Source organism: Balaenoptera borealis (genome assembly GCF_965194805.1).
Source record: "Balaenoptera borealis genome assembly, chromosome: 9".
Classification (NCBI taxonomy): Eukaryota; Metazoa; Chordata; class Mammalia; order Artiodactyla; family Balaenopteridae; genus Balaenoptera; species Balaenoptera borealis.
The window spans coordinates 108,148,007-108,173,768 of record NC_138873.1 but is presented as its reverse complement, the minus strand read 5'-3'; the positions used below and the strand labels follow the sequence as shown (position 1 = coordinate 108,173,768).

Below are 25,762 nucleotides of genomic sequence, written 5' to 3'. Positions count from 1 at the left end.
AATAACGATCCCTAAATTGCTTGTAAGCACGTAAAAAGATGTACAACATTGTTAATTAGGGAAATGCAGATTAAATCCCCAGTGAGATGCTACTACACAGCCGCCAGAATGGCTGTGTCAGCTTAGGCGGCTCTAACAGAATGCCGCAGACTGGGTGACTTAAACAGCAGACACACGTATTTCTCGTGGTCGTAGAGACTGGGAAGTGTAAGATCAAGGTGCCAGCAGATTCAGTTCCTCTCTTGGCTTGCAGAGGGCTGCCTTCTTGCTGTGTCCTCACGTGGCAGAGGGAGCGGGAGAGAGAGAGAGATCTGGCCTCTCTTCCCTTTATCCTGAGGACCCGAATCACGTCATGGGGGTCCCACTTGTGACTTCATCTAAACCTAATAACCTACCAAAGGTCCCACCTCCAAATACCATCACACTGGAGGTTAGGGCTCTAACCTGTACATTTTGGGGTGAACAAACATTCAGTCCATAATGGCTGTAATAAAAACCAGACACTATCCAAGTATTGACAGATCCGGAGAAACTGGAAAATTCAAACGCTGCCATTGGGAATGTAAGATGGTGCATTGCGTTGGAAAGCAGTTTTCAACTTTGCTAAAAAGTTAAACTTAGTGTATGATCCAGCTGAACATAATGTCCACATGAAGATGTATGCAAATTCCACAGCAGCTTTTTTCGTAATAGCACAGAACTGGAAAGAATCCACATGTTCGACAACTGATGAATATTTAAGTGAAATGTGTTATGTCCATACAATGGGATCCGTGTTCAGCAGTCTGAGTCAGAGATCAGCAAATTGGGGCTTGGCCCATGGGCCCCTAAATCTAGGTACCTATTTGTTTACCTGTTGTCTGTGGCTACTTTCATGTTCTAACATCAGAGTTGAGTGGTTGTGACAGAGATGTATAGGCTGCAAAGCTGAAAATATGATCTGACCCTTTACAGAAAAAAATCTCCCAACCCCTGTGCTTAGTGAAAGAAGCCGGAGACGAAAGACTGCATCTTGTATAACTACAGCTATATGAAATGTCCAGAAAAGGCAAATCTCTAGAGACAGAAAGCAGATCAGTGGTTGCCTCAAACTGGGGGTTGGAGTGGGATTAATTGCAAATTGGCACAGAGCAGCTTGTCTGGGGTAATGGAAATGTTCTAAAAATGAATCATGGTGACAGTTACCCAACCGTATACATTTATTACAAATCATTGAATTGTAGACCTACAATTCGTGCATCTTGTGATATGTAAATTGTATTACAAAGTTGTTGGGAAAAATATTTAATGGGCAAACATAAGTCAAGAGTGTAGCACAGAGCTGGATATATGACAGGCTGTCAGCACAGGATAGCTGCTAGTATTATGACTTAAAACTTGAGGGGACTTGCATTATTATGATTTCTTTTTATTTTCTAGAGTTGGAATCTTATCCTAATTTACAGATGGAAAAAAAATGAGGCTGAAAAGTTATGAAGTACTAAGGTTTATAAATTGGAATGTGATTCTTTGTATATCACACAACATGGCTTCCAAGAATAGTCAGGTAGTAATGCTAATTTGCATTATGTCTTTTTTATGTACTGTTATTTCAGCTAATATTTCTATGTATAGCTTTGGAGTCAACAGTTAATGATAACAGTCTAGTTATCATTAATTGCCACACAACTGTGAGTTACACTATAAATTGCTCAGCCTCTTCTCTGACCATGTAGTTTAACAATTTCTTGTTATAAAAGTGGCATTGCAGCGTAAACCTTGAAATAAATACCATAGAGAGAGGAAACAACCAACGAAAATAGTCCTTAAGGTAAACGACTGTTCTTCAGACGACATATTCCAAATTAAAACCTGTGAACGATTTTATTCTCCAAATTCTATACTGTCAGATCATGCACCAGAATGTTTTAATCACTTTGCTCTACCATCAGCAATGGTACTAGTTTTCTATTGTCACGTAATAAATTACCCCCAAATTTAGCAGTTTAAAACAACAAACATTGTGTCACTGTTTCTGTGGGTCAGGAGTCCAGAAGCAGGGTCTCAAGGCTCCGCTAGGGGGGACCTGGCTCCCGAGCTCCCCCTCGTGGGCATGGGCGGCCTCAGGTCTCGTCTGTGTGTCCTCAGCAGTGTCAGTTCCTGGCCACATGCACCTTCCATAGAGCAGTTCACAACAGGCCTGCGAGCAAGCTGGAAACCAGTCTTGCAGTAACTTCTTCCCCCACTTTTGTCGTACTGTCCTGTCAGCAGTGATGTACTGGTCCAGCCCACACTGAAAGGCAGGGCGTGAACATTGGAAGTGCTGGGCTCATCAGGAGCGTTTTAGAGGCTGCCGACCACAGCTGTCTTGCAAGTGTTGACAATTTTGATATTTACTCAACACAAAGTACTTTTATACTTGCAAAGTATTTATTAAGCATGCAAAGTTTGAGGTTTGAAGTCAGCATTTTGAAGTTCCCTGTGCGCCTTTCCCTGACGCCATCTCCTCCCCAACCCCCTGAGAAATAACCACTAAAATTGTCTGTGTTAATTCCTTGCTTGCCTTATAATGTTACCATCCTGTGTCCTTAGTTTTACATTTTCTGAACTTTATATGAAATGACTTGCTTGTTTTCATTCAACCACATGTTCGGGGGATTCAAACATGTTACTGCGTAAAGGGTAGTTTATTTTCATCGTGTATGACTATATACTGCATGTTGGTCAGTCTGGACATTTGGATTTTTTGCTATTAAAAATTGTGCAGTGAACATGTTTGTACACGTTTCTTGTTGCATGTGTGCAAGATATATACATATAATGGCGTCGATGGGTCGTAAGTTATGTTCATCCTCAACATTCTAAATAATGACAGATCATTTTTCTAAATGTACCAGTTTAAGTCTTGTTAGGAGGTCATAGCCTTCTAGTTGCTCTGTACCCTAAACTTTGACGTCGCCATGTAGTTTTAGTTCTTGCCAGTCTGGCGAGTGTGAAATGATCATTCACTAATCTGCATTTCACTTATTTGGAAATGAAGTTGCATGCCTTTTAAGATTTATTGGCTTTTTCAGTTTTCTGCTTCAAGTGCCTTTTTGCAGTTGGGTTGTGTTTTTCTTACTGATATAAGAAATTTTTTAATGTACTCTGAGTAGTTCCTACAGTGATTCTAAATATTCTCTCTTTTTCCCACTAGAATTAAGTGATGTGAGAGTAGGGAACTTCTGAGTTTTGATTTAACCATGTCTGTGACCCCTAGAATGATGCCTGGAAAGTACTCAGTAGATGTTTGTTGGATTGAATACATTTGTCAGGGGAGATAATCATATGAAGTTTTTGGTTTTAGTTCCTCCAAGTGATGTGTTACATGGATAAATTGCTCTTAAACCAACTTTGCATTCCTAGGATAAACCCAGATTGGTCATAACGGTGGCTTTTTGGGTTTCTTTTTAAATCTTCTGCTGGACTTGATTGCTGCTGTCTTGTTTAGGATTCCTTTAAAAATTGATTCAGAGCTGAAACTGGTCTGTAATTTTCCTTGATCTTATTCTCATCAGGTTTGAGTATCAAGACTCTGCTAGCTTCCCAAAATGAATTGAGAAGTGCTCTTTCTGTGTGTTAGAGAATGCTGTGAACCACTGAGCGCTACCATATGGTTCTTTTCTCCCATAATCTGTTTGTGACCGGTGTGACCGGTGACTAAGGGGTAGAAGTGAGCATGGCAGTTTGTACTAGTATTCCTAATGAACCATTCACAAAATTGTTGCTTTTCACCTTGCAGCTGAGTTCCTCTGTTTTAGAATTCTTACCAGCCATATGGGAGTACATCCAGCAGGGATGAAACAATGATTTCATTGAATTAGGAGGTGTGATTTCTACCTGACCATTTTGGTCTCCTTATTCCACTGAGTGAACAGGCCGTAATAGTTACTGTATCAGCTGGAGGGACTGGTGCTGATTATTAGGGGAAGGAGGGAAGGAGAAGTATGTCTTGAACCCAAGGGACTCTGTGGCACCTCATGATGCTGTCATGTGCAGTGGCAAAAACAAATTGAGATCTGTTCCACTCACCCCTCACAGCACCACCAGGGACTCTGGATGGCTCAGGAGTGAATGTTTGGGGTCCCCCATTTCTCCTACAAAATTCTATCTCAGGAATTACACCTGGCTGCTGTGAACAGATTGGAAACGCATGGCTTAAATAGTATAGTGGTTTTTCAGTCTTACTTAAAGTAAGTCTGGAGAGAGGCTATCCAAGGCTGGTAAGGCAGCATCAGGAGGGGCCTAAGCTCCTTTGCTCTCTGCTCTCCATCCTTAGTACCTGATTTCTACTTGAAGGTCACCACAAAGTCCAAGAGAGTAGCTGGAGTTCAAGCTATCATGTGTCCATTTCAGGCAGAAAGTCGAAGGAAGGGAGAAAGACAAAAAAGGGAGTGGGAGCTGAAAGGAAAATGAATATTGTGTATGCAGCTAGCAGCCTTGACTCCAGATTGTTTCAGCTGGGACAATGGGATAATTTTAGACGGCTTTTAGGTTCCCAGAATATCTTTATACTTTGACCCTCTAAAGCAAAATGCTTTGTAATGATTAACTATACTATTACAATATTGACTAAGTTATTCTTTGTTTTAGTGTTTTCACTGGTAGTTGGGAGGGATAAAGAATGTCTAAAAATTCAGAAGTCTAATTTATCCAAGTTAATTCTTATGTGAGGACTAATTAATGATGCAGTTTTGAAAAGGTAGATTGTTTGCTTTGCATATATTTAAAAAATCATAAGAATTACCATGTATTCTTTGCTATAGTTTTGTCTGTGGCCTTTTGAGAGTTGATGGCTTTCTGTTCACTTGTTTTTGTTAGTTTCGTTTTAAACAAAGAACTCGTTTTATGAGTTTAATTTTTGCCAATTTCTCTGGGCATGAGGTTTTTTAAACTTATTTATTTTTCTTTGGGTTTTTTTGTGTTTCTTTGTTTCTTTTTTCTTTTTTTTTTCCTTTCTTCTGGACATCAGGTTTAAAATTTTTTTCTTAGTCTGTTTTCTTTGATGTTAGTGGGACTATTAAACCAAGTAGTCTGTTTAACTTTTACTTGCTGGTAGCAGTCTTTTAACAAAAACATTTACAAGTAAATATAAAGACGTCAGGATATGAGAGTGTCTTCCCTGTTGGAGTTAAGAATAATTTTACTTTGAAAACAGCTATCAGTTTGAAGTAGAATTTTATTATTTTTATTTATTTTTTTTGCATGGAACAGTGTTTTTCTTTTTTTAACATCTTTATTGGAGTATAATTGCTTTACAATGGTGTGTTAGTTTCTGCTGTATGACAAAGTGAATCAGCTATACATATACATATATCCCCATATCTCCTCCCTCCTGTGTCTCCCTCCCACCCTCCCTATCCCACCCCTCTAGGTGGTCACAAAGCACCGAGCTGATGTCCCTGTGCTATGCGGCTGCTTCCCACTAGCTATCTATTTTACATGTGGTAGTGTATATATGTGCATGCCACTCTCTCGCTTTGTCCCAGCTTACCCTTCCCCCTCCCTGTGTCCTCAAGTCCATTCTCTACGTCTGCGTCTTTATTCCTGTCCTGCCCCTAGGTTCTTCAGAGCCATTTTCCTTTTTTTAGATTCCATATGTATGTGTTAGCATATGGTATTTGTTTTTCTCTTTCTGACTTACTTCACTCTGTATGACAGACTCTAGGTCCATCCACCTCACTACAAGTAACTCAATTTCGTTTCTTTTTATGGATGAGTAATATTCCATCATATATATGTGCCACATCTTCTTTATCCATTCATCTGTCGATGGACATTTAGGTTGCTTCCATGTCCTGGCTATTGTAAATAATGCTGCAGTGAACATTGTGGTACATGTCTCTTTTTGAATTATGGTTTTCTCAGGGTATATGCCCAGTAATGGGATTGCTGGGTCATATGGTAATTCTATTTTCAGTTTTTTAAGGAACCTCCATACTGTTCTCCATAGTGGCTGTATCAATTTACAGTCCCACCAACAGTGCAAGAGGGTTCCCTTTTCTCCACACCCTCTCCAGTATTTATTGTTAGTAGTTTTTTTGATAATGACCATTCTGACCGGTGTGAGGTGATACCTCGTAGTTTTGATTTGCATTTCTCTAATAGTTAGTGATGTCAAGCATCTTTTCATGTGCGTCTTGGCCGTCTGTATGTCTTTGGTGAAATGTCTATTTAGGTCTTCCACCCATTGTTTAATTGGGTTGTTTGTGTTTTTGATATTGAGCTCTGTGAGCTCTTTGTATATTTTGGAGATTAATCCTTTGTCCGTTGCTTCATTTGCAAATATTCTCTCCCATTCTGAGGGTTGTCTTTTCGTCTAGTTTATGGTTTCCTTTGCTGTGCAAAAGCTTTTAAGTTTCCTTAGGTCCCACTTGTTTATTTTTGGTTTTATTTTCATTTCTCTAGGAGGTGGGTCAAAAAGGATCTTGCTGTGATTTATGTCATAGAGTGTTCTGCCTGTGTTTTCCTCTAAGAGTTTGATGGTGTCTGGCCTTACATTTAGGTCTTTAATCCATTTTGTGTTTATTTTTGTGTATGGTGTTAGGGAGTGTTCTAATTTCATTCTTTTACATGTAGCTGTCCAGTTTTCCCAGCACCACTTATTGAAGAGGCTGTCTTTTCTCCATTGTATATGCTTGCCTCCTTTATCAAAGATAAGGTGACCATATGTGCGTGGGTTTATCTCTGGGCTTTCTATCCTGTTCCACTGATCTATATTTCTGTTTTTGTGCCAGTACCATACTCTCTTGCTTACTGTAGCTTTGTAGTATAGTCTGAAGTCAGGGAGCCTGATTCCTCCTGCTCTGTTTTTCTTTCTCAAGATTGCTTTGGCTATTCAGGGTCTTTTGTGTTTCCATACAAATTGTGAAATTTTTTGTTGTAGTTCTGTGAAAAATGCCAGTGGTAGTTTGATAGGGACTGCATTGAATCTGTAGACTGCTTTGGGTAGTATAGTCATTTTCACAATGTTGATTCTTCCAATTCAAGAACATGGTATATCTCTCCATCTGTTGGTATCATGTTTAATTTCTTTCATCAGTGTCTTATAGTTTTTTGCATACAGGTCTTTTGTCTCCTTAGGTAGGTTTATTCCTAGGAATTTTATTCTTTTTGTTGCAGTGGTAACTGGGACTGCTTCCTTAATTTCTCTTTCAGATTTTTCATCATTAGTGTATAGGAATGCAAGAGATTTCTGTGCATTAATTTTGTATCCTGCTACTTTACCTAATTCATTGATTAGTCCTAGTAGTTCTCTGGTAGCATCTTTAGGATTTTCTCCGAATACTATCATGTCATCTGCAAACAGTGACAGCTTTACTTCTTCTTTTCTGATTTGGATTCCTTTTATTTCTTTTTCTTCTCTGATTGCTGTGGCTAAAACTTCCAAAACTATGTTCAGTAATAATGATGAGAGTGGGCAACCTTGTCTTGTTCCTGATCTTAGTGGAAATGGTTTCAGTGTTTCACCATTGAGAACGATGTTGGCTGTGAGTTTGTCATATGTGGCCTTCATTATGTTGAGGTGAGTTCCCTCTATGCCTACTTTCTGGAGAGTTTTTATCATCAGTAGGTGTTGAATTTTGTCAAAAGCTTTTTCTGCATCTATTGAGATTATCATATGGTTTTTATACTTCATTTTGTTAATATGGTGTATCACATTGATTGATTTGAGTATATTGAAGAATCCTTGCATTCCTGGGATAAACCCCACTTGATCATGGTGTATGATCCTTTTAATGTGCTGTTGGATTCTGTTTGCTAGTATTTTGTTCAGGATTTTTGGCATCTACGTTCATCAGTGATATTGGCCTGGAGTTTTCATTTTTTGTGACATCTTTGTCTGGTTTTGGTATCAGGGTGATGGTGGCCTCGTAGAATGAGTTTGGGAGTGTTCCTCCCTCTGCTATATTTTGGAAGAGTTTGAGAAGGATAGGTGTTAGCTCTTCTCTAAATGTTTGATAGAATTCGCCTGTGAAGCCATCTGGTCCTGGGCTTTTGTTTGTTGGAGGATTTTTAATCACAGCTTCAATTTCAGTGCTTGTGATTGGTCTGTTCATATTTTCTATTTCTTCCTGGTTCAGTGTCAGAACGTTGTGCATTTCTAAGAATCTGTCCATTTCTTCCAGGTTGTCCACTTTATTGGCATAGAGTTGCTTGTAGTAATCTCTCATGATCCTTTGTATTTCTGCAGTGTCAGTTGTTACTTCTCCTTTTTCATTTCTAATTCTATTGATTTGCGTCTTCTCCCTTTTTTTCTTGATGAGTCTGGCTAATGGTTTATCAATTTTGTTTATCTTCTCAGACAACTGGCTTTTAGTTTTATTGATCTTTGCTATAGTTGCCTTCATTTATTTTTCATTTATTTCTGATCTGATCTTTATGATTTCTTTCCTTCTGCTAACTTTGGAGTTTTTTTGTTCTTCTTTCTCTAATTGCTTTAGGTCTAAGTTTAGGTTGTTTATTTGAGATGTTTCTTGTTTCTTGAGGTAGGCTTGTATTGCTATAAACTTCCCTCTTAGAACTGCTTTTTTGCTACATCCCATAGGTTTTAGGTTGTCGTGTTTTCATTGTCATTTGTTTCTAGGTATTTTTTTATTTCCTCTTTGATTTCTTCAGTGATCTCTTGGTTATTTAGTATTGTTTAGCCTCCATGTATTTGTATTTTTTACAGATTTTTTCCTGTAATTGATATCTAGTCTCAAAGCGTTGTGGTTGGAAAAGATACTTGGTATGATTTCAATTTTGTTAAATTTTCCAAGGCTTGATTTGTGACCCAAGATATGATCTGTCCTGGAGAAATGTTCCATGAGCACTTGAGCAGAAAGTGTATTGTGTTGTTTTTGGATGGAATGTCCTATAAATATCAACTAGGTCCATCTTGTTTAATGTGTCATTTAAAGCTTGTGTTTCCTTATTTATTTTCATTTTGGTTGATCTGTCCATTGGTGAAAGTGGGGTGTTAAAGTCCCCTACTATGATTGTGTTACTGTCGGTTTCCCCTTTTATGGCTGTTAGCATTTGCCTTATGTATTGAGGTGCTCCTATGTTGGGTTCATAAGTATTTACAGTTGTTATATCTTCTTGGATTGATCCCTTGATCATTATGTAGTGTCCTTCTTTGTCTCTTGTAATGGTCTTTGTTTTAAAGTCTCTTTTGTCTGATATGAGAATTGCTACTCCAGCTTTCTTTTGATTTTCATTTGCATGGAATATCTTTTTCTATCCCCTCACTTTCAGTCTCTGTGTGTCCCTAGTTCTGAAGCGGGTCTCTTGTAGACAGCATATATATGGGTCTTGTTTTTGTATCCATTCAGCCAGTCTGTGTCTTTTGGTTGGATCATTTTATCCACTTACATTTAAGGTAATTATCGATATGTATGTTTCCATTACCATTTTCTTAATTGTTTTGGGTTTGTTTTTGTAGGTCTTTCCCTTCTCTTGTGTTTCTTGCCTAGAGAAGTTCCTTTAGCATTTGTTGTAAAGATGGTTTGGTGGTGCTGAATTCTCTTAGCTTTTGCTTGTCTGTAAAGGTTTTAATTTCTCTGTCAAATCTGAATGAGATCCTTGCTGGGTCTAGTAATCTTGGTTGTAGGTTTTTCCCTTTCATCACTTTAAATATGTCCTGCCAGTCCCTTCTGGCTTGCAGAGTTTCTGCTGAAAGATCAGCTGTTAACCTTATGGGTTATGTTATTTGTTTTTTTTCCCTTGCTGCTTTTAATATTTTTTCTTTGTATTTTATGCTTGATAGTTTGATTAATATATGTCTTGGCATGTTTCTCCTTGGATTTATCCTGTGTGGGACTCTCTGTGCTTCCTGGACTTGATTGACTGTTTCCTTTCCCATATTAGGGAAGTCTTCCAATATAATCTCTTAAAATATTTTCTCAGTCCCTTTTTTTTTTCTCTTCTTCTTCTGGGACCCCTCTAATTCAAAAGTTCGTGCGTTTAATGTTGTCCCAGAGGTCTCTGAGACTCTACTTAATTCTTTTCATTCTTTATTCTCCTCTGAGGTAGTTATTTCCACTATTTTTTCTTCCAGGTCACTTATCCATTGTTTTGCCTCAGTTATTCTGCTATTGATTCCTTCTAGAGAATTTTTAATTTCATTTATTGTGCTGTTCATCATTGTTTGTTTGCTCTTTAGGTTTTCTAGGTCCTTGTTCAACGTTTCTTGTATTTTCTCCATTCTCTTTCCAAGATTTTGGATCATCTTTATTATCATTACTCTGAATTCTTTTTCAGGTAGGCTACCTATTTCCTCTTCATTTGTTAGGTCTGGTGTGTTTTTACCTTGCTCCTTCATCTGCTGTGTGTTTTTCTGTCTTCTCATTTTGCTTATCTTACTGTGTTTGGGGTCTCCTTTTCACAGGCTGCAGGTTCGTAGTTTCTGCTGTTTTTGGTGTCTGTCCCCAGTGGGTAAGGTTGGTTCAGTGGGTTGTGTAGGCTTCTCGGTGGAGGGGAGTGGTGCCTGTGTTCTCATGGATGAGGCTGGATCTTGTCTTTCTGGTGGGCAGGACCACGTCCGGTGGTTTGTTTTGGGGTGTCTGTGAACTTAGCATGACTTCAGGCAGCCTCTCTGCTAATGGGTGGGGTTGTGTTCCTGTCTTGCTAGCTGTTTGGCAAGGGGTGTGCAGTACTGGAGCTTGCTGGTCGTTGAGTGGAGCTGGGTCTTAGCGTTGAGATGGAGATCTCTGGGAGAGCTCTCGCCGATTGATATCACGTGGGGCCAGGAGGTCTCTAGTGGTCCAATGTCGTGGACTCAGCTTTCCCCCCTCGGAGGCTCAGACCTGACACCTAGCCGGAGCACCGAGACCCTGTCAGCCACATGGTAGTTCTGTGATCTTGGACCAGGCAGTGTACCTCTCTGTGGCTCAGATTTCCTTTCGTGTAGCACCTCCTCACCCGAGAGGCCCAGTCAGGTGCGAGGGGAGGGCTGTCTTTCCCAGGCTCTGCAGGGAGGAAGCCCATGAGGCTGAAGTAGAGCTTTAAACGAAGCAATTTCTCTGTTTGATGATAGTGGTAGCAGCATTTTTTTTTTTCCATTTACAGATATATTGATGTAAGTCCAACTTGGCATTAGAACTGATCCGAAACACATACAAATGTTAATTTAATTCCTTCTTTACAGTTTAACATTTACAAGCTAAAGGAAGAAATCTTTTTGAAGGACACTGAGAGAGAACAGTCCGATAACCAGAAGGTAGCTTAGAATGTGGTGTCAGGGAAACAAAGACTTAGAGCAGTGCCAGACTGAGGGGATGTTAAGAGTCTCTTCAGAATTGTGTCTTCCCCATTTCCTTCCTCCAGGAGTTGGTTCCTAGAAATTGTCTTTTCTGGATATTCCTACCAGCAACATATGAGATTTTTGGTTGCTGTACATCCTCATGTCTCTTTATAGTCAGTAGCTGCCCCAACTACTTTTTTGGTTTGGGTCGTAATAAACCGGTTTTGCTAGTTCTCGAGCTTCCTTAAGTTCAACCCTAGAAGATGTATTCTTGTGTCTGTGCTGCTTTTATTCAGTCTAAGGTCTGTGAGGTTCATCCTCATCGCATGTGTTCATAGTTTATTCTTTCTTATTGCTGTACAGTAGTCATTTGTATGACTGTACCACTCAGCGTATCCGTTCACCTGTTGATGGACATTTGGATCGATTCCAGTTTTTGATCACTGTTAGTAATGTTGCTGTCAGCTTTCTTGTTGTGAGTCAGACCCGATATTGTTTAATTCTCACACATCTTTAGGGGGACCTGCTGGTGTGGCTGACACTGGACCAATACTGGGAATCTGGCCCTTGGATGTTCCCTAATGTTAGTAATTGCTGAACGGTTCTGGACAGCTGCGTACGGCCTGGAACCACACAGTCCAACCTGTTTAGCCTGTTTGTGTGCGTGATTTATGGTGAATACTTGCTTTCCTTCTCGGGGTCTGTATTTGGTCATCATAGCTGGTCACTCAGGCAAATGTGCCTATATCCTAAGTCCCCAAGAAGAGCCCTGGACTCGGCAACTCAGGCAGGCTTCTCTGGTCAGAAAGACTTTGCATATGTCGCTGCACTTCATTGCTGGGGGAATAGAATTGTTCAGTCATATGGTAGGTATATGTTTAACTTGGTAAGAAACTACTGAACAGTCTTCTACAGTGTTGTGCTGTTTTACACTCCCTCTAGCAAAGTATGGGAATGTCTGTTGTTCTGCATTCTTGGCCACACTTGGTATTGTCAGTTTAATTTTAGCCATCCTAGTGGGTCTGTAGTATCTCATTGCAGGTTTAGTTTGCATTTTCCTGATGACCAGTGATGATGAGCACCTGTTAAAAGTGCTTATTGGCCATTTTGTATATCTTCTGTGATGAAGTATCTGTTTGTCTTTTGTCTATTTTTAAAAGTGGGTTATTTGTATTTTATATATAGGAGTTAATTTTATACCTTGTTATGCTAAATGAGTATAATGGTGACTTAGGCATTTACAAGGTCATTGATCACACAAGTTCAGGAATACCAGGAATGCTTATGAAATAGTCATTAGGCTCTTTGGCTGTGTGAAGGCCTAGGCCACCAAGTAGTAGACACAAATGGTGTACTGAGGCTGAAGCCAAACCTTACTGCGTCTGTCAGTTTATCAGAGTTTTTGGCATGTGGCTGTCAGCCCACTATACTACTCTGTTGTCCTAATTTAGGGTTTTTCCTGTTCTGTACAGATTATTTGATTATTTCAATCATAATATTGGTATGGTGTTTAGGGTGATTTATAGTACTTTCCCTTTATGTTTAATTTTTTGAAGCTTTTAGAATACTTATTTTGGTTACTTTTTTTTTTATTAATTAATTTATTTATTTATGGCTGTGTTGGGTCTTCATTTCTGTGCAAGGACTTTCTCTAGTTGCAGCAAGCGGGGGCCACTCTTCATTGCGGTGCACGGGCCTCTCACTGTCGCGGCCTCTCTTGTTGCGGAGCACAGGCTCCAGACGCGCAGGCTCAGTAGTTGTGGCTCACGGGCCCAGTTGCTCCGCAGCATGTGGGATCTTCCCAGACCAGGGCTCGAACCCGTGTCCCCTGCATTGGCAGGCAGATTCTCAACCACTGCGCCACCAGGGAAGCCCTTGGTTACTTTTTTGAGTACTTGTTTATTTCCACTGGCTCTTAGATTTGTAATAGAAATGTTAATACTGACTACTCTCTGGTTTGTAGTAGAAATACCAATATTCATTACCCTAAAGATTTACTGTCATTATTAGTTTCTCATAATATTAAAAGATTGCATAAATTTCACTGAATATCTGTAGTGCCAAAATTCAGTATGCTGACAGTCATTTTGTGAGTGGTCAGTATAAATTAACTGATTTTTCTGTCAGTTATTTAGGGCCCTGTTCTGAGTTTTTTTTTTTAACTATGTTGCAGTTAGTGGGGGCTGCTTCATAAGTGGCCTCCAAATAAATGAGATGGTGCTAGCAGGTATTTAGATCATGTTTAAAACCTCTGTAACTCATACAGTCGTTCCTTCCAAGAGAATAAGTAATTTGGGGTTTATTATATATACATTACTAACGAATACTTTTTTTTAAATAAAGGCATATAATGATTATCATCCTGTGGTTGCTTTATATAATTATGTCATCACTATTTTCCATGAACTTATGTATATGCAAATAAATGTAAATACACAGAAGGTTTTAAGGCCAGGTTTCTTAGGTAGATTTGTTAAGTCTCAAAAAGCTGTTTATGTTGTTTTTATTTTAAATACTGTATCTTTTGCTGTTCAAATTTTAAGTTCTGTATTAAATTAAAAGAAATATTTTGATTGACTGACTACTGGTTGAAAGTATTTCAAATCTAACGTTATTTTAAAGCAGATAAATAGAAATTCATGTTAGTTAACTTTGAATCTGGTTTTACTGTTCTTACTTTTTCTCTATCTTGATTTGTTATAAGATCAGTTTCATAACTGCATATTTTAAACTTAGATTAGGGAAATTATTTGTATCAAAAATGCAGTATCAATTATAGTTGTTTCTTTAACTTGAGTGACTGGCAAATGTGTCAGCTGTACTCAGTATTAAGGTGGAAGGAAGACAAAAGTTAAAGTTTATTTAAATGAGATGGTTCACAGAAAGTTCTTAGCACTGGTGAGTATATAGTGAGACCTGAGATGTTAGCTGCCACAATTTATTGACACAGTTACTATCATGATTATTGCTAAAAATTGCCCCATAGTTAACTTGAATTATGATTTGTTATGTAATAGTGATGTTGATTTCTTGGAATGGGGGTCAGAAAAGGCTGATTTTGGATATTACATATACGTATAGAGTTACGGTTCTAGGGATCGGATGGGGAGTGTGTGTGTGTGTGTGTGTACATATATGTATGAAACAGTTATTAAATCCATGTGTTTTATTTTAACTCGGCTTATTATTTCTTTCCGCAGCCTTATATTCTGTCATATTATTCTGTGTGTTCTTATGGATCCCTTTTGTCTACTTCTACTATGAAGAAAAGGATGACGATGACACTGGGAAATGCACTGTGAGTAGCTTTAATTCACAGGTCTCAGTTTAGGGGGAAAAAGATTATTTCCTTCTTTTTCAGAGAGTGATGTGACTTTGAATTTATTCTAGAGCAGTGTTGTCTAATAGAACTATAATGTAATCCACATGTGAAATTTTAAATTTTCTAGTAGCCACATTAAAATAAGTAGAAAGAGCAGTTGAAATTATTTTTCATGACACATTGTATTTAATGTAATATGTTGCAAGCATTATTATTTAAAATAGTCAAAAACATGTTAGTAATGAGACATTACATTTTGTCACACTCTGAAATTTAGAGTGCATTTTACACCTACAGCACACGCCAGTTCCACCCAGCCATATCCCAGGTGCTCAGGAACCACATGGGACTTGAGACTGCTGTTTCAGAGCAGTTCTAGAGCAGGGGTCAGCAGGCTTGTTTCTGTAAAAGGTCAGGTTGTAAATATCTTAGGCTTCGTAGGCCTTACAGACTCTGTCTCGGCCACTCAGCTCTGTGGTGGTATTGTGAAAGTAGCCAGAGACAGGACTCAGCGAGTGTGATGTGGAGTAGGAGGGGGCTGTGTGTGGCCCACAGGATGTAGTTTGCTGACCCCTGTTCTAGGGCATAAAGGAGGAACATTTGCAGACTGGTCTTACTAGTCCGTGGTAACACTGATACAGAAACCTGATTAGTAGAGCACACGTGCATGCCCAAAACTGCAGATCAAGGTCACTTAAGTCTTGGTATAAAAATCTTCACTAAAACATTAGCGGATAGAATTCAGGAGCATCTTAAAAGTACATTAATGCAGTATAACTGAGTTGGGGCTATCTCTAGATTGCATTGGTGGTTTAGAATCAGCACATCTGTTAATAAATAGTAATTTAATAGGTCCTTGAAGAAATTGTATGTTGAAGGGTATTTGTGAAAATCGAACACTTTATTTCTGATTTCAGGGGGAAAAAGCAGAAAAGGAATAAATTTCTTTTGTCTTTTTATTGAGTTATAGGAATGTGTTTTATACCTTGTTTTTGTTTTGTATTTAAATACACAAATATATTCACTCAAAAGCCAGCATTATGCATAGCTGTGTTTATTAAAACCTTAAAGCATTTGCATTAAGATCATGAGCAAAGTACTTCAACAGTATTTTAAATGATTCCCAGAGTGGTAATCAGTGCAATTTGTTAGAGAAAAAAAATACTATGCTGAAATATTTATAAAGAAAGTCGAATTATTGTTTGCAGATACTATGTAACTCTACATTTGAAAACCCAAGGTATGTAAGGTAAAGTGGCTGGTCACCAGTTTACTGTTGAAAACTGAATGAGATAAATGCTTTCTCTTCTCTTCACTTCTTCTAAAACACATCTTCCCCATCCCTTTTGGTTGACCCTCCTTACCTTTACTTTAGGTATTTGTGAATAAGAATTCATCATATAAAGCATAAAGTTAATTTCTTTCTTTTTTTTTTTTAATGATACCATCATCCGTCTGGTGACATTTGTTTATTTATTTATTTATTATTTTTTGGCCATGCCTCGTGGCATGTGGGATCTTATATAATAAGTATACATAAGTATATGTTTTATATATGATATATACATACAAACATATGTAAATTAAATATTTATTGTAATTATTAATTATTACTTAACCCATTTTGGTGAATTGGGGTAGGGGCATTGTGGATTCTGAATGCTCCCTGTTTTGAGAAATATTTTATTAAATATTGTGGTAATTTTACTAAAGTAAATTAATTACTATTAATTCTCCCACTGGAGAATTAATTATGCTATAGGTGTTCTGCTTTTCACGAGGTCTAACCATTGAAAAGATTTTAAAAATCTAGTGTAGTTTGATAGATACTTAAGATGTGGTATATACATTGTTTTTCTTTAAATTTTAAGATTTGTTTTTCAACAAGGAGAGCTTTACACAGTTGAATATAAATGTGCATAGGGTATGAAAGTGCTGTTACACTATAGCTGAGCATATTTTATATTTTAAAAGTCTTACTAAATGCAATATTTTTTCTCCCTTGACATCTAGCAAATTAAAACGGCACTCAAGTATACTTTCGGATTTGTTGTGATTTGTGCACTACTTCTTTTAGTCGGGTAAGTCTTGATTTTTGTTTTCCTGAAAATGGAAATAGCATTATTTTAACAATAATAGTAATAATAATAAGGACTCATTCATAAAAGTCTAGGAAAGAAAATTAAGAAAATCTAAAAAAAAAGGACAAACTACCTTTTATATCACCAACAAGCAGTAACCATAATTAACCTTTTTTTCTACAATATTCTGTCTAGACATTTTTTATGTGTTCAAATACATGCGGAAAGCCCCTTCTCCCCCATAACCTTCCATGTTGTAATTTTACACAAATGTGATTATGTTTTATGGGATTCTTGGTAATCCACTGGTTGACATCTCTTCAGTATAGTGAATGTATATCCATCAATTTTGTCTGTATTACGTTTCCTTCTTAGGATACAACAACTTACTTGATCTTCTAGTGATTACTTTGATTCTTATGATGTTAGCAGTTTTTCCATTTTTATAAACAACACTTTGATGGAAAATCCTTGTCTGGATATCTTTTCAGATTTGTTGCATCAGTCCTTAAATCTTTGAATTAAACTCTGTCAATGAGTTCATTCTTAATTCTTCTTCCTTAAGTTTTATAAACTAATGGCAATAAAATTTTGCACATTTTTTATACATTTAAAGTTTTCTTTTTGGAAAACATTTGTCCCTGTTAATGGAAGACATTTATCTTTGTTAAAATAGATCTTGATAATTTTTTTATGTTAGGAAATATATGAGGTGCTAATAAGTTTTTTAAAGTTTCTGCTTGTAATTTGGTCTCAGAAGTTTCAATAAATAAAAAAAAATTATCAAATACAATTTGTGGTGGGAATAAAATCGGTCAGTAACTTTTTGTAGTTCTAGGAGTTCTTAGAATGCACATATCCTATAGTCAAAGTATATTTTTAGGTCCCTTTCTTGCCTTGATATGTCATGAAAAAGAGTACTTGCTGAAAGACACATTTTAGTGGTTTTGCTATTTATTTTAGCTCTTAAATATATTTTTAAAAGTCTTTTTTGGCTTTTTAAATTAAGCCAGATATAGTTAGGTGAATTTGCTTTGTCAGTGTTCAGGTCCCTTATCTGTAAATCTAAATAGAGATCAGCAAACTTTTCTTAAAGAGTAGATAGTAAATATTTCAGGTTAGGGGTCCATGTGGCACTGCTCAGCTCTCTTCCTGTAGCTCTAATCACAGACGATACGTAAACCAAAGGACGTGACTGAGTGCCAGTAAAACTTTACAAACACGGACAGTCAATAGTTGGCCAGCTCCTGATTTAGAACATGACTGAGAACCGTCAGTAAAACCACAGATCTTTACAACAGCCAGAATATCTTTCCCAGACAAAAGGGTTCCTGAAGTTTCTTCTGAAACTTTTTGGTTCTTTGCATGGAAAATCATCTTCAGTCCTAGAGAGTTTACATTTTGTATGATTTTAATAAGCTTTAACTTATTGTCTACATAATATTTATTTATTTAGAAGCAGTGTATAGCAGTGTATAGCTCCTTGCAAATCCACTAATAACGAGAAGTGACGGTTTGACCAGATATTTTGAACAATAAAATATTCACTTATTTTCCAAATACTTACTGTGTTCCTGATGTGTTCCAGATACTGTACAAGGCGCTGGGGAAACAGCGATTAATACAAAAGACAGTTCCTTCTTCTCACGGAGCGTACGTTCAGTAGGGGTTAGGGGAGTGGACGAAGAAAATAGTTTGTGTTGGGGGCGTGACATTTTCGGGGAAGGCACTGCTGAGGAGGTAGGGTGAGAAGACACTTGAAGGAGGTGCAGGAGCCGTGAACACATGTGGAGGGAAGAGCGTTGCAGTCAGAGCAAAAGCAGGTAGACAGCCCCGAAGCAGGAGAGCGTCTGGCACGTTCGAGACAAAGTGAGGAAAGCAGGGCGGCTGGAGTGGAGGGGCGGAGGCGGGAGTAGCTGAAGGTGCGGTTAGAGGGGCTGGAGCTGCCGAACCGAGCGGGGCATCAGGGGCCGTTGCCAGGACTCTGGCCTTTATTCTCCAGGAGTGGGAAGCTGTGCTGGGGGTCTGGTCTTGGAGTGACATGATGGACATTTTGCAGAGATCTCCGGGTGGTGTTTTGAGGGTTGACTTTGCGGGGTGTAAGGCAGGAGACATGAGGTCTGTTCAGTAACCCAGGCAAGACAGGATGGCAGCGGCAAGTGACTGGATCCTGCCTGTCTTTTGGGGAGAGAGCCGGCAGGATCTTCTGGTAGGTCAGGTACGGGGGGGTACGAGAGAGAAAGGCATGGAGGACACACCTGGAGTTAGCCCAGCTGCGGAGTCTGAGGGGCACGTCTCTCACTTTTGAAACCAACCGCAAGCTTTGGGGGGTTCCTAAAACCACCCTCTGCTTTGATAATTCTCTAGAAGGATTCACAGAACTCACCAAAAGCAGTTATATACCATCTATTACAGGTAAAGAATACAGACTAAAATCAACCTTTTAAGAGATGCACAGGACAGAGTCTGGGAAGATTGCAGATGTGAAGCGTGTGTTGTCCTCGGGGCACTTTCCCCTTCTGGCTTCCATGTCTGACAACGTGCGTGGAGTACAGGTTTCCCCTGCCATCCGAAAGTAGGCGGTTCCTATGAAACCTTTCCTGAGCTGAGAAGGCGTAAGGGGAAGAAGCAGTGACCTTGGGACACATCTTGCTCACGGACGCGCAAGATAGATGGGGTAAAGCACAGATGCCCCCAAAGGTCAGAGCTGTGGTGGCTGACGGCTGACGTGCAGAGCGTGGTCCCCGGGAAGGAGCCTGGCGGGCCGCGCGCTCTGCTCTGGGCGCACTGCTCGCCGCCTCTGCAGCAGCTCGCTCCGGAGCCAGCACTGACGTCGTCTTGCTTTTTGCCTGTTTCGTAAAAGTGACGATCCTTCAGATTTCTTTTGGTTAGTGAAAGTAGGTGCTAATGTAGGTCTTTAGTAAAAGTGAAGTGGTATAAAGCAAACGTTCAAAAAGCTGGGGGAATACTTGTATTGCCAGCCAGGGAGGCTCGCGTGAGCCTTGGTGCCTGGCATTTTTATTGAGACCCTCTCACGCAGGCGTGTCTGAGTGACTGACCGCCCGCCTGGTTCTGTCAGCCCCCGCTGATGCCACTGGCCCAAAGCCCCACCCTAACCACATGTTGGTCTTTCTGGCCACCACCTAAGGTTGGGTGTGACCATCCCCTGTCCTAAACACAGACACTCCTATCAGGTCTGACACGGACGATGTCCCGGAATCACGGGGAAAAGTCAGACCTCGTTTGGGGGCAAGGCCGAATTCTTTACCACGCAGGAAAGGTGAAGTTGTCATCCACAGGCACGTCGGAAGGAGGAGCCGCTTTGGAGAGGGGGGCGTCAGAAGCTCAGCTTGCTTCACAGCGAAGCCTTAGGAACGCTCAGGAGAAGGTTCGGGGCAAGCCGCCAGATCAGGCGTTAGGACACTCGAGTTTTAGTCTCTGCTCTTTTCCAGTAGCAGCACCCAGTGAAGAAAATGAGCTTTATCCTGTGTAAAGTGGGGGCAGTAAGCTGAATGACTGCTGTGCGGTACTCCTGCCTTTCTTAGAACCGGGACCCTGCTTTGGTGGAGTTGGTGGCGTTGGCTGTCGGGGGTGTAACAGGAGAGCAGGAAGGGCGTCCAAAGCACTCAGGCAGTGGGAGGCTCCGGTCAGGGGGGAAGGACGGTCAGGGGGGAAGGACGTTTCCTCCGTGGTTCTGAGAGGGATAAGAATGAAAAGAATTCCAGGTAGGTGCATAGGTTTGGTGGGCAAATGAAGGAGTTCCTCTCTGATCGCCTTTATTTTCTCCTACGTATTTGAGGTGAAGGCATCTGCCCAGGACACTGAGGTAGGGGAGGGTGTGTGGACTCCTCTGTTTCACAAGCCAGAAGTTTGTGACTAAAAGACAAGCAGTGTTTGGTTATCTAGGGCAGTGTTGTTCTCATTACCGTGTGTGAGTATTTGAATGAGGTACATTTAGCTTAAGTGATTGACTGCGTTTCCTGAAACTTTTTCGGAGGTGACACACTTGTAGTTTTTGTTAAGTGATGTATTTTTTTTCTGATAAAACAGTAGGTAATTTTATGGCAAAAACGTGGTCTAGGTTTAACCAATTCACGCAGCTAACACTTGGAACTCCTGTGGGTTGGGTAGTCTTGGGAATAAGGTTGGAGGGTCGTGATGTTTGTCCTCAAGGTTCACGTGGGGAGAGATGCAAATAGATAACCTGAGTTACAATACTTGAGGGCTCTAATAAGAGATGGACGCCAGGTTTTGATGGTGGAGTAGCAGGTTCTGCCTTGCGGAATCAGGTAAGACATAAGAGGAAGTAATCTCGGAATCAAAATTTGATGGAGTGGAAGTTGGGCAGCAGACTAGGAAAAAGGTGAACAGCAGGTGTAATGCACGCTTCACCCCTGAACACATGGGTTCGACGTGTGCAGGTCCACTTACACGTGGGTGTTTCTCAGTAGTACACACCACAGTACTGCGTGATTGGTGGAGCTGTGGGTGCTGAGGAACTGTGGACGTGGTGGGACCACGTCTGGGGGGCCGAGTATAAGTCGACACTCGGAGTTTTGACTGCGTGGAGGGTTGGTGCCACTAAGCCCCATATTGTTCAAGGGTCACCTGTATTAGTCTGCTCACGCTGCCGTGAACAGCAGGCGTTTATCTTCTCACGGTTGTAGAGGCTTGACGTCCTGGTTAGGGTGTGGGCAAGTCTGGTTTCTGGTGAGGACTCTCCTCCTGGCTCAGGGACGGTGTCGTTCTCACCGTGTCCTCACCTGGTCTTTCCTGTGTGCTTCACGGGGGAGAGAGTATCTCCAGGGTCTCCTCTTCTTCTTGTAGGGACACCAATCCCGTTGGGCTGGGGTCCCACCGTTACTACCTCATTCAACTTTAATTACCTCCCTGAAGGCCCTGTATCCAAACACCATCCTGTTGGGGGTTAGGGCATCAGCATGAATTTTGTGAGGACAAGTTCAGTCTGTACTCTGTTCTCTGGCCCCCCAAAATTCATGTTCTTCTCACACACAAAATGCATTTACTTCATCCCAACAAGCGCCCAAAGTCTTAACCCAGCATCCAGTCTGAGTCCTAAGTCTCATCTAAACATCATCTAGATCAGGTGTGGGTGAGACTGATTCCTCCTGAGTCAGAATTCTTCCCCAGCAGTGAACCTGTGCGACTGGATAAGTTATGTGCTTCCAAGATACAAGGTGGGACAGGCATAGGATAGGCATTTCCATTCTAAAAGGGAGAAATTGGAAAGAAAAAGTGATGGGAGCCAAGCACGTTCAAAACCTAGCAAGGCAAATTCCCTCAGACCTTAAGGCTCAAGAGTAAGCATCTTGGAAGGATGCTCTGCCCTGCAGGCCCCCGAGGGGCAGGTCACTGCCGTGGCCCTAGGCAGCGGCCCCGCCCGCCCCCCTGATTCGGGGTGTGGGTCCTGCCCCCTTGACTCTGCAGCAGCTCCCTGGCAGCTGAAGCTGAGCGGAGGGCGGGGGGAACCCTGTCCTCTGAAATTGAGGAGGAAACAGCCTTGCCCCCTTGGGGCAGTAGAAGTGGCAGCCCTGGTGATAACTGAATTGCCTTTGGGGTCATTCTTGGGTTTTCTTGAAGGATAAAGCATGTTCTCAGCTAAGTAACTATCACCCTGTCCCGTAGAATCCCCCAAGTCTCATAGCCTCCCTTTATTTTGTCTCATCTCTGTTCCCTTAGTTCCAGCTGGCCGTGTCTCTGCTAGTGTCACTCTGTCTCTCCTCCTGTCTTCTGCTGAGATCGCCGATGAAATCCATGGTTTCCACCCACACTGATCTCCTTGCCAGATGGTGGTTCAGCCACACTCTTGGAACATCCTTTCCCAGTTTTTGCAGTATGGGTAGGCTGCTTCCTTTCTGCTTAACCTGTCTCTCTGCTCTCTCTCTTTACTATGAATGGTAAGGAGAAGCCACCCAGCTTCTTCCAGCACTTTGCTTGGAATTCTCCTCAGCTAAATATCCCATTTTATCTCTTACAGGTTCTGCCTTCCATAAAACACTACAAAACAATTCAACCAAGCTCTCTGTCGCTTTCTAATCAGGATCTCCTTCCTTTCAGTTGCCATTGACATGTTCTGCATTTCCAGTTGAGAGCTCCCCAGAATGACCTTTAGTGTCCATATTTCTACCAGCATTCCATTCATGGTGATGTATGTCTTCTCCAAGGTGATAGAGGTGTTCTCTATAGGGCTCCTCTTTTCTTTCTGAGTCCTCAACAGAATTGCCTTTAACATTCACATTTTTATCAATAGCCCCTTCAAGGCAGCTTAGGCTTTTTCTGGCATGCAACCTCAAAACTCTTTAGGCCTCTGCCTATCACTGGGTACCAAAGTCACATGCACATTTTTTAGGTATTTGTTACAAAGTAGCAACCCGCTTCATGGTACCAAAATCTGTATTAGTCTACTTGTGCTACCTTAACAAAATACCACAGGCTGGCTAGCTTAAACAGTGGACACTTGTTTTCTCACAGTTCTGGAGGTTAGAAGTCTACAGTCAAGGTGTCAGTGAGTTTGGTTTCTGGTGGGAGCTCTCTCCTTGGCTTGTGGACAGTCACCTTCTCACGGTGTCCTCACACGGCCTGTCCTCTCTGCTGGCGGCGGGGAGAGAGAGCCCTGGTGTCTCTTCCTCTTCTTACAAGGACACCAATCCCATCGGATCAGAGCCTCACCCTTAGGGCCTTATTTAACCTTAATTACCTTACGAAAGGCCCTGTATCCAAGTACCGTTCCCATTGGGGGTTAGCGCTTCAACATAGTAGTTTTGGGGGGAGGGGACACGGTTGAGTCTATAACGTATGGTAACTGAGAGACTGAAGTTAGCATGGAATAGTTAAAGAATGTTATAAAAACTACAATGTAAATTTAATCCTCCCTCCCTCGGTACAAAAAAGAAAAATGTAAGATGTGACATTTCAAGTGTTTGCGGTGGCAAGTGACAGACCATGACCTTAGTCACATAGGTGGACTCTGGGTCTTACTTAGAGTGTTTAAGACGTTGCATTTTATCCTGCTGAGCAGCTGAAAGGCAGGGCAGATGTGTATGTGTTGGTGTGTGAACGCGGGAAAGCAAATATGTGTGACTTGGTCGTAACACTGAAGGACGCGTCAGAAGGGGCATTTGGGAGTTGGTCAGGGAGTGAGATATAAGTGGTAGCTGGGAAGGCCACTCAGTGACCACTGTTGTAGTTCAGGTGAGAGGTGAGGGCCTGAACTAGAGTAGTTACGGAGAGCAGAGGGGAAGACACAGGCTATTTGGAAGATAAATAAACTTGGCATTTGAGCGTAGGAGGTGAAAATCTTATTTTCAGTTCTGCTGAATTCATCATTTCAATTCCATATCCACTGAAATTCATTAGCCTTTCCTTTGTCTCTTCCTGAAGAGATAATCTGTATTAAGCTAATGCACTCAGTCAGATGGGATGTAAAATATTTTTTCTACGCAGTTTTACTATTGTTAAGAGCCTAAGGGAAATTTATGATCTCACGAGATTCCGGTTCTTATCTTGATCTAGCGTTGTGTGTCTTTGAAAGCTGAGGTTCTCTGTATCCAGTTTTTTGAGAGGGACTGAGATGAAGAAAGTATCTGTACCTTTCTACCACACAAATCCCATCACACTCTCGGTTACTTGAGGACCGTCACCATTTGGTAAAGGCCTGAGAATCTTACAACTGCTGCCTCCCCTTCAAAATCACTCTGGCTGTGGTCCAGGCTCGTCTGGCTGAAGCGGACTCTGCATCTGTTAGCAGGTGCTCCCGGCAGGTCTTTGTCTTCGGGGCTGGCATTTGGCCCTGAACATTGCTTGGGCCCTTCTGGTCGTTAAAAGGTTGAAATGCTCCACCTTCCTGAGTCTCTTACCTCACCCTCAGCCCGGTCAAAGGGTAAAGCCCGGGTTAGCAGGGTCTTCAGGACCAAGGCCAGCGTCCGTTGATTGGTTAATGCCTTTGCCATATTGGTTGTTAAATGTTTTGAGTATTATTGCCCAGGACATATAGACATCTTTAGTTGTAACTCGTTTGAATTCTGCTTATGGATGTTACTCTTAGCTTATGAGAAGGCATTTTATGTCTGTTTCTTGGATTCTACAGCGCTGGTGGCCAGGGGGCTGAGGAAGCTGCTTTGGGTTTGTGCTTTTGCCGCTCTAGCTGTACCTAAAATAACAGTGCTGAGATGTCAGCACTCTGCTGATTGCTTCAGAATAAGTATTTTCCCGAAGTCGTTCTGGCCGTAGTTTGGGCCATTTAACCTTTTATTATTATTATTATTTTTTTTTTTTTTTTTTAATTTTTTGGTCAAGTCAAGTTTCCTCTGGTGTTATTCTTCATTAAATATTTGAACTGCTCAAGAGCCCTGCTCAGCTGCTAGAACATGAAAGTGTCAAGATCGAGAGAGCTAATTGCTTTTCTTCTACCACTGGACAGAACGTCTGATTACCTAAAACTGACATAGATACTGAATGTTCTAAGTAGGAATGCTAGTTTTAGGTATTTGTGACACGTATTTCTATTTTAATAGACTTTAGATGATATTTTATACAACATAGAAGTTTTTCCCCATATTCACAGAAGTGGTTATTCCAACTAACAAGTTCAAAATATACTTTTCAAAAAAAAAAAATATATATATATCTGGAAAAAACTGTTCAAATAAAATAGAGGGCTATTACATAGGTAGTTTTTTCTTGCTTGATTTATATTTTTGTTTCAATGCTAATATATAAGTTAATATCATTATAGAAGTATAATATGCAAGAGTTTGTTTTTTGATTCCACCCTCTGCTTTTATTTGTTTTTGATTTTATAACCAGGGCAGCAGATAATGAGCTCTTTACATTTATTGCTCTTTCCCTGTGAGTAATCACTTTTCTTTCTAAAAGTAGTGAGAAGTAAATCTCCAAGATTGAGAAGAGTGTAGTAAACTGATGTCAGTGCAAATAGTTAGAAATTTAAATAACCTCATGACATGTCTGATGATTCATCTCTTTATAAGAATAAAAAGTATCGGTAGTACCAAGGAGTAAAGGTTTTTGAAATTTTTAAAAATTAGAATAATCACTTTGTTTTACTTACATTATCCGGGCAGGTACTTTAATATA

At 40.5% G+C, this 25,762-nt stretch overlaps 1 protein-coding gene across 2 annotated transcripts in view; it reads left to right on the top strand.

Annotated features, from left to right (window-relative positions):
• LMBRD1 (LMBR1 domain containing 1) overlaps nucleotides 1-25,762 on the top strand; it is a 123,234-nt gene that overhangs the window by 24,906 nt on the left and 72,566 nt on the right. For both annotated transcript variants that reach the window (XM_082405077.1, XM_082405078.1), the window contains exons 4-5: nucleotides 14,446-14,543; nucleotides 16,581-16,648. In XM_082405077.1, coding sequence (XP_082261203.1) covers nucleotides 14,446-14,543; nucleotides 16,581-16,648 — 166 coding nt within the window. The remainder of the gene's footprint in view (nucleotides 1-14,445; nucleotides 14,544-16,580; nucleotides 16,649-25,762) is intronic.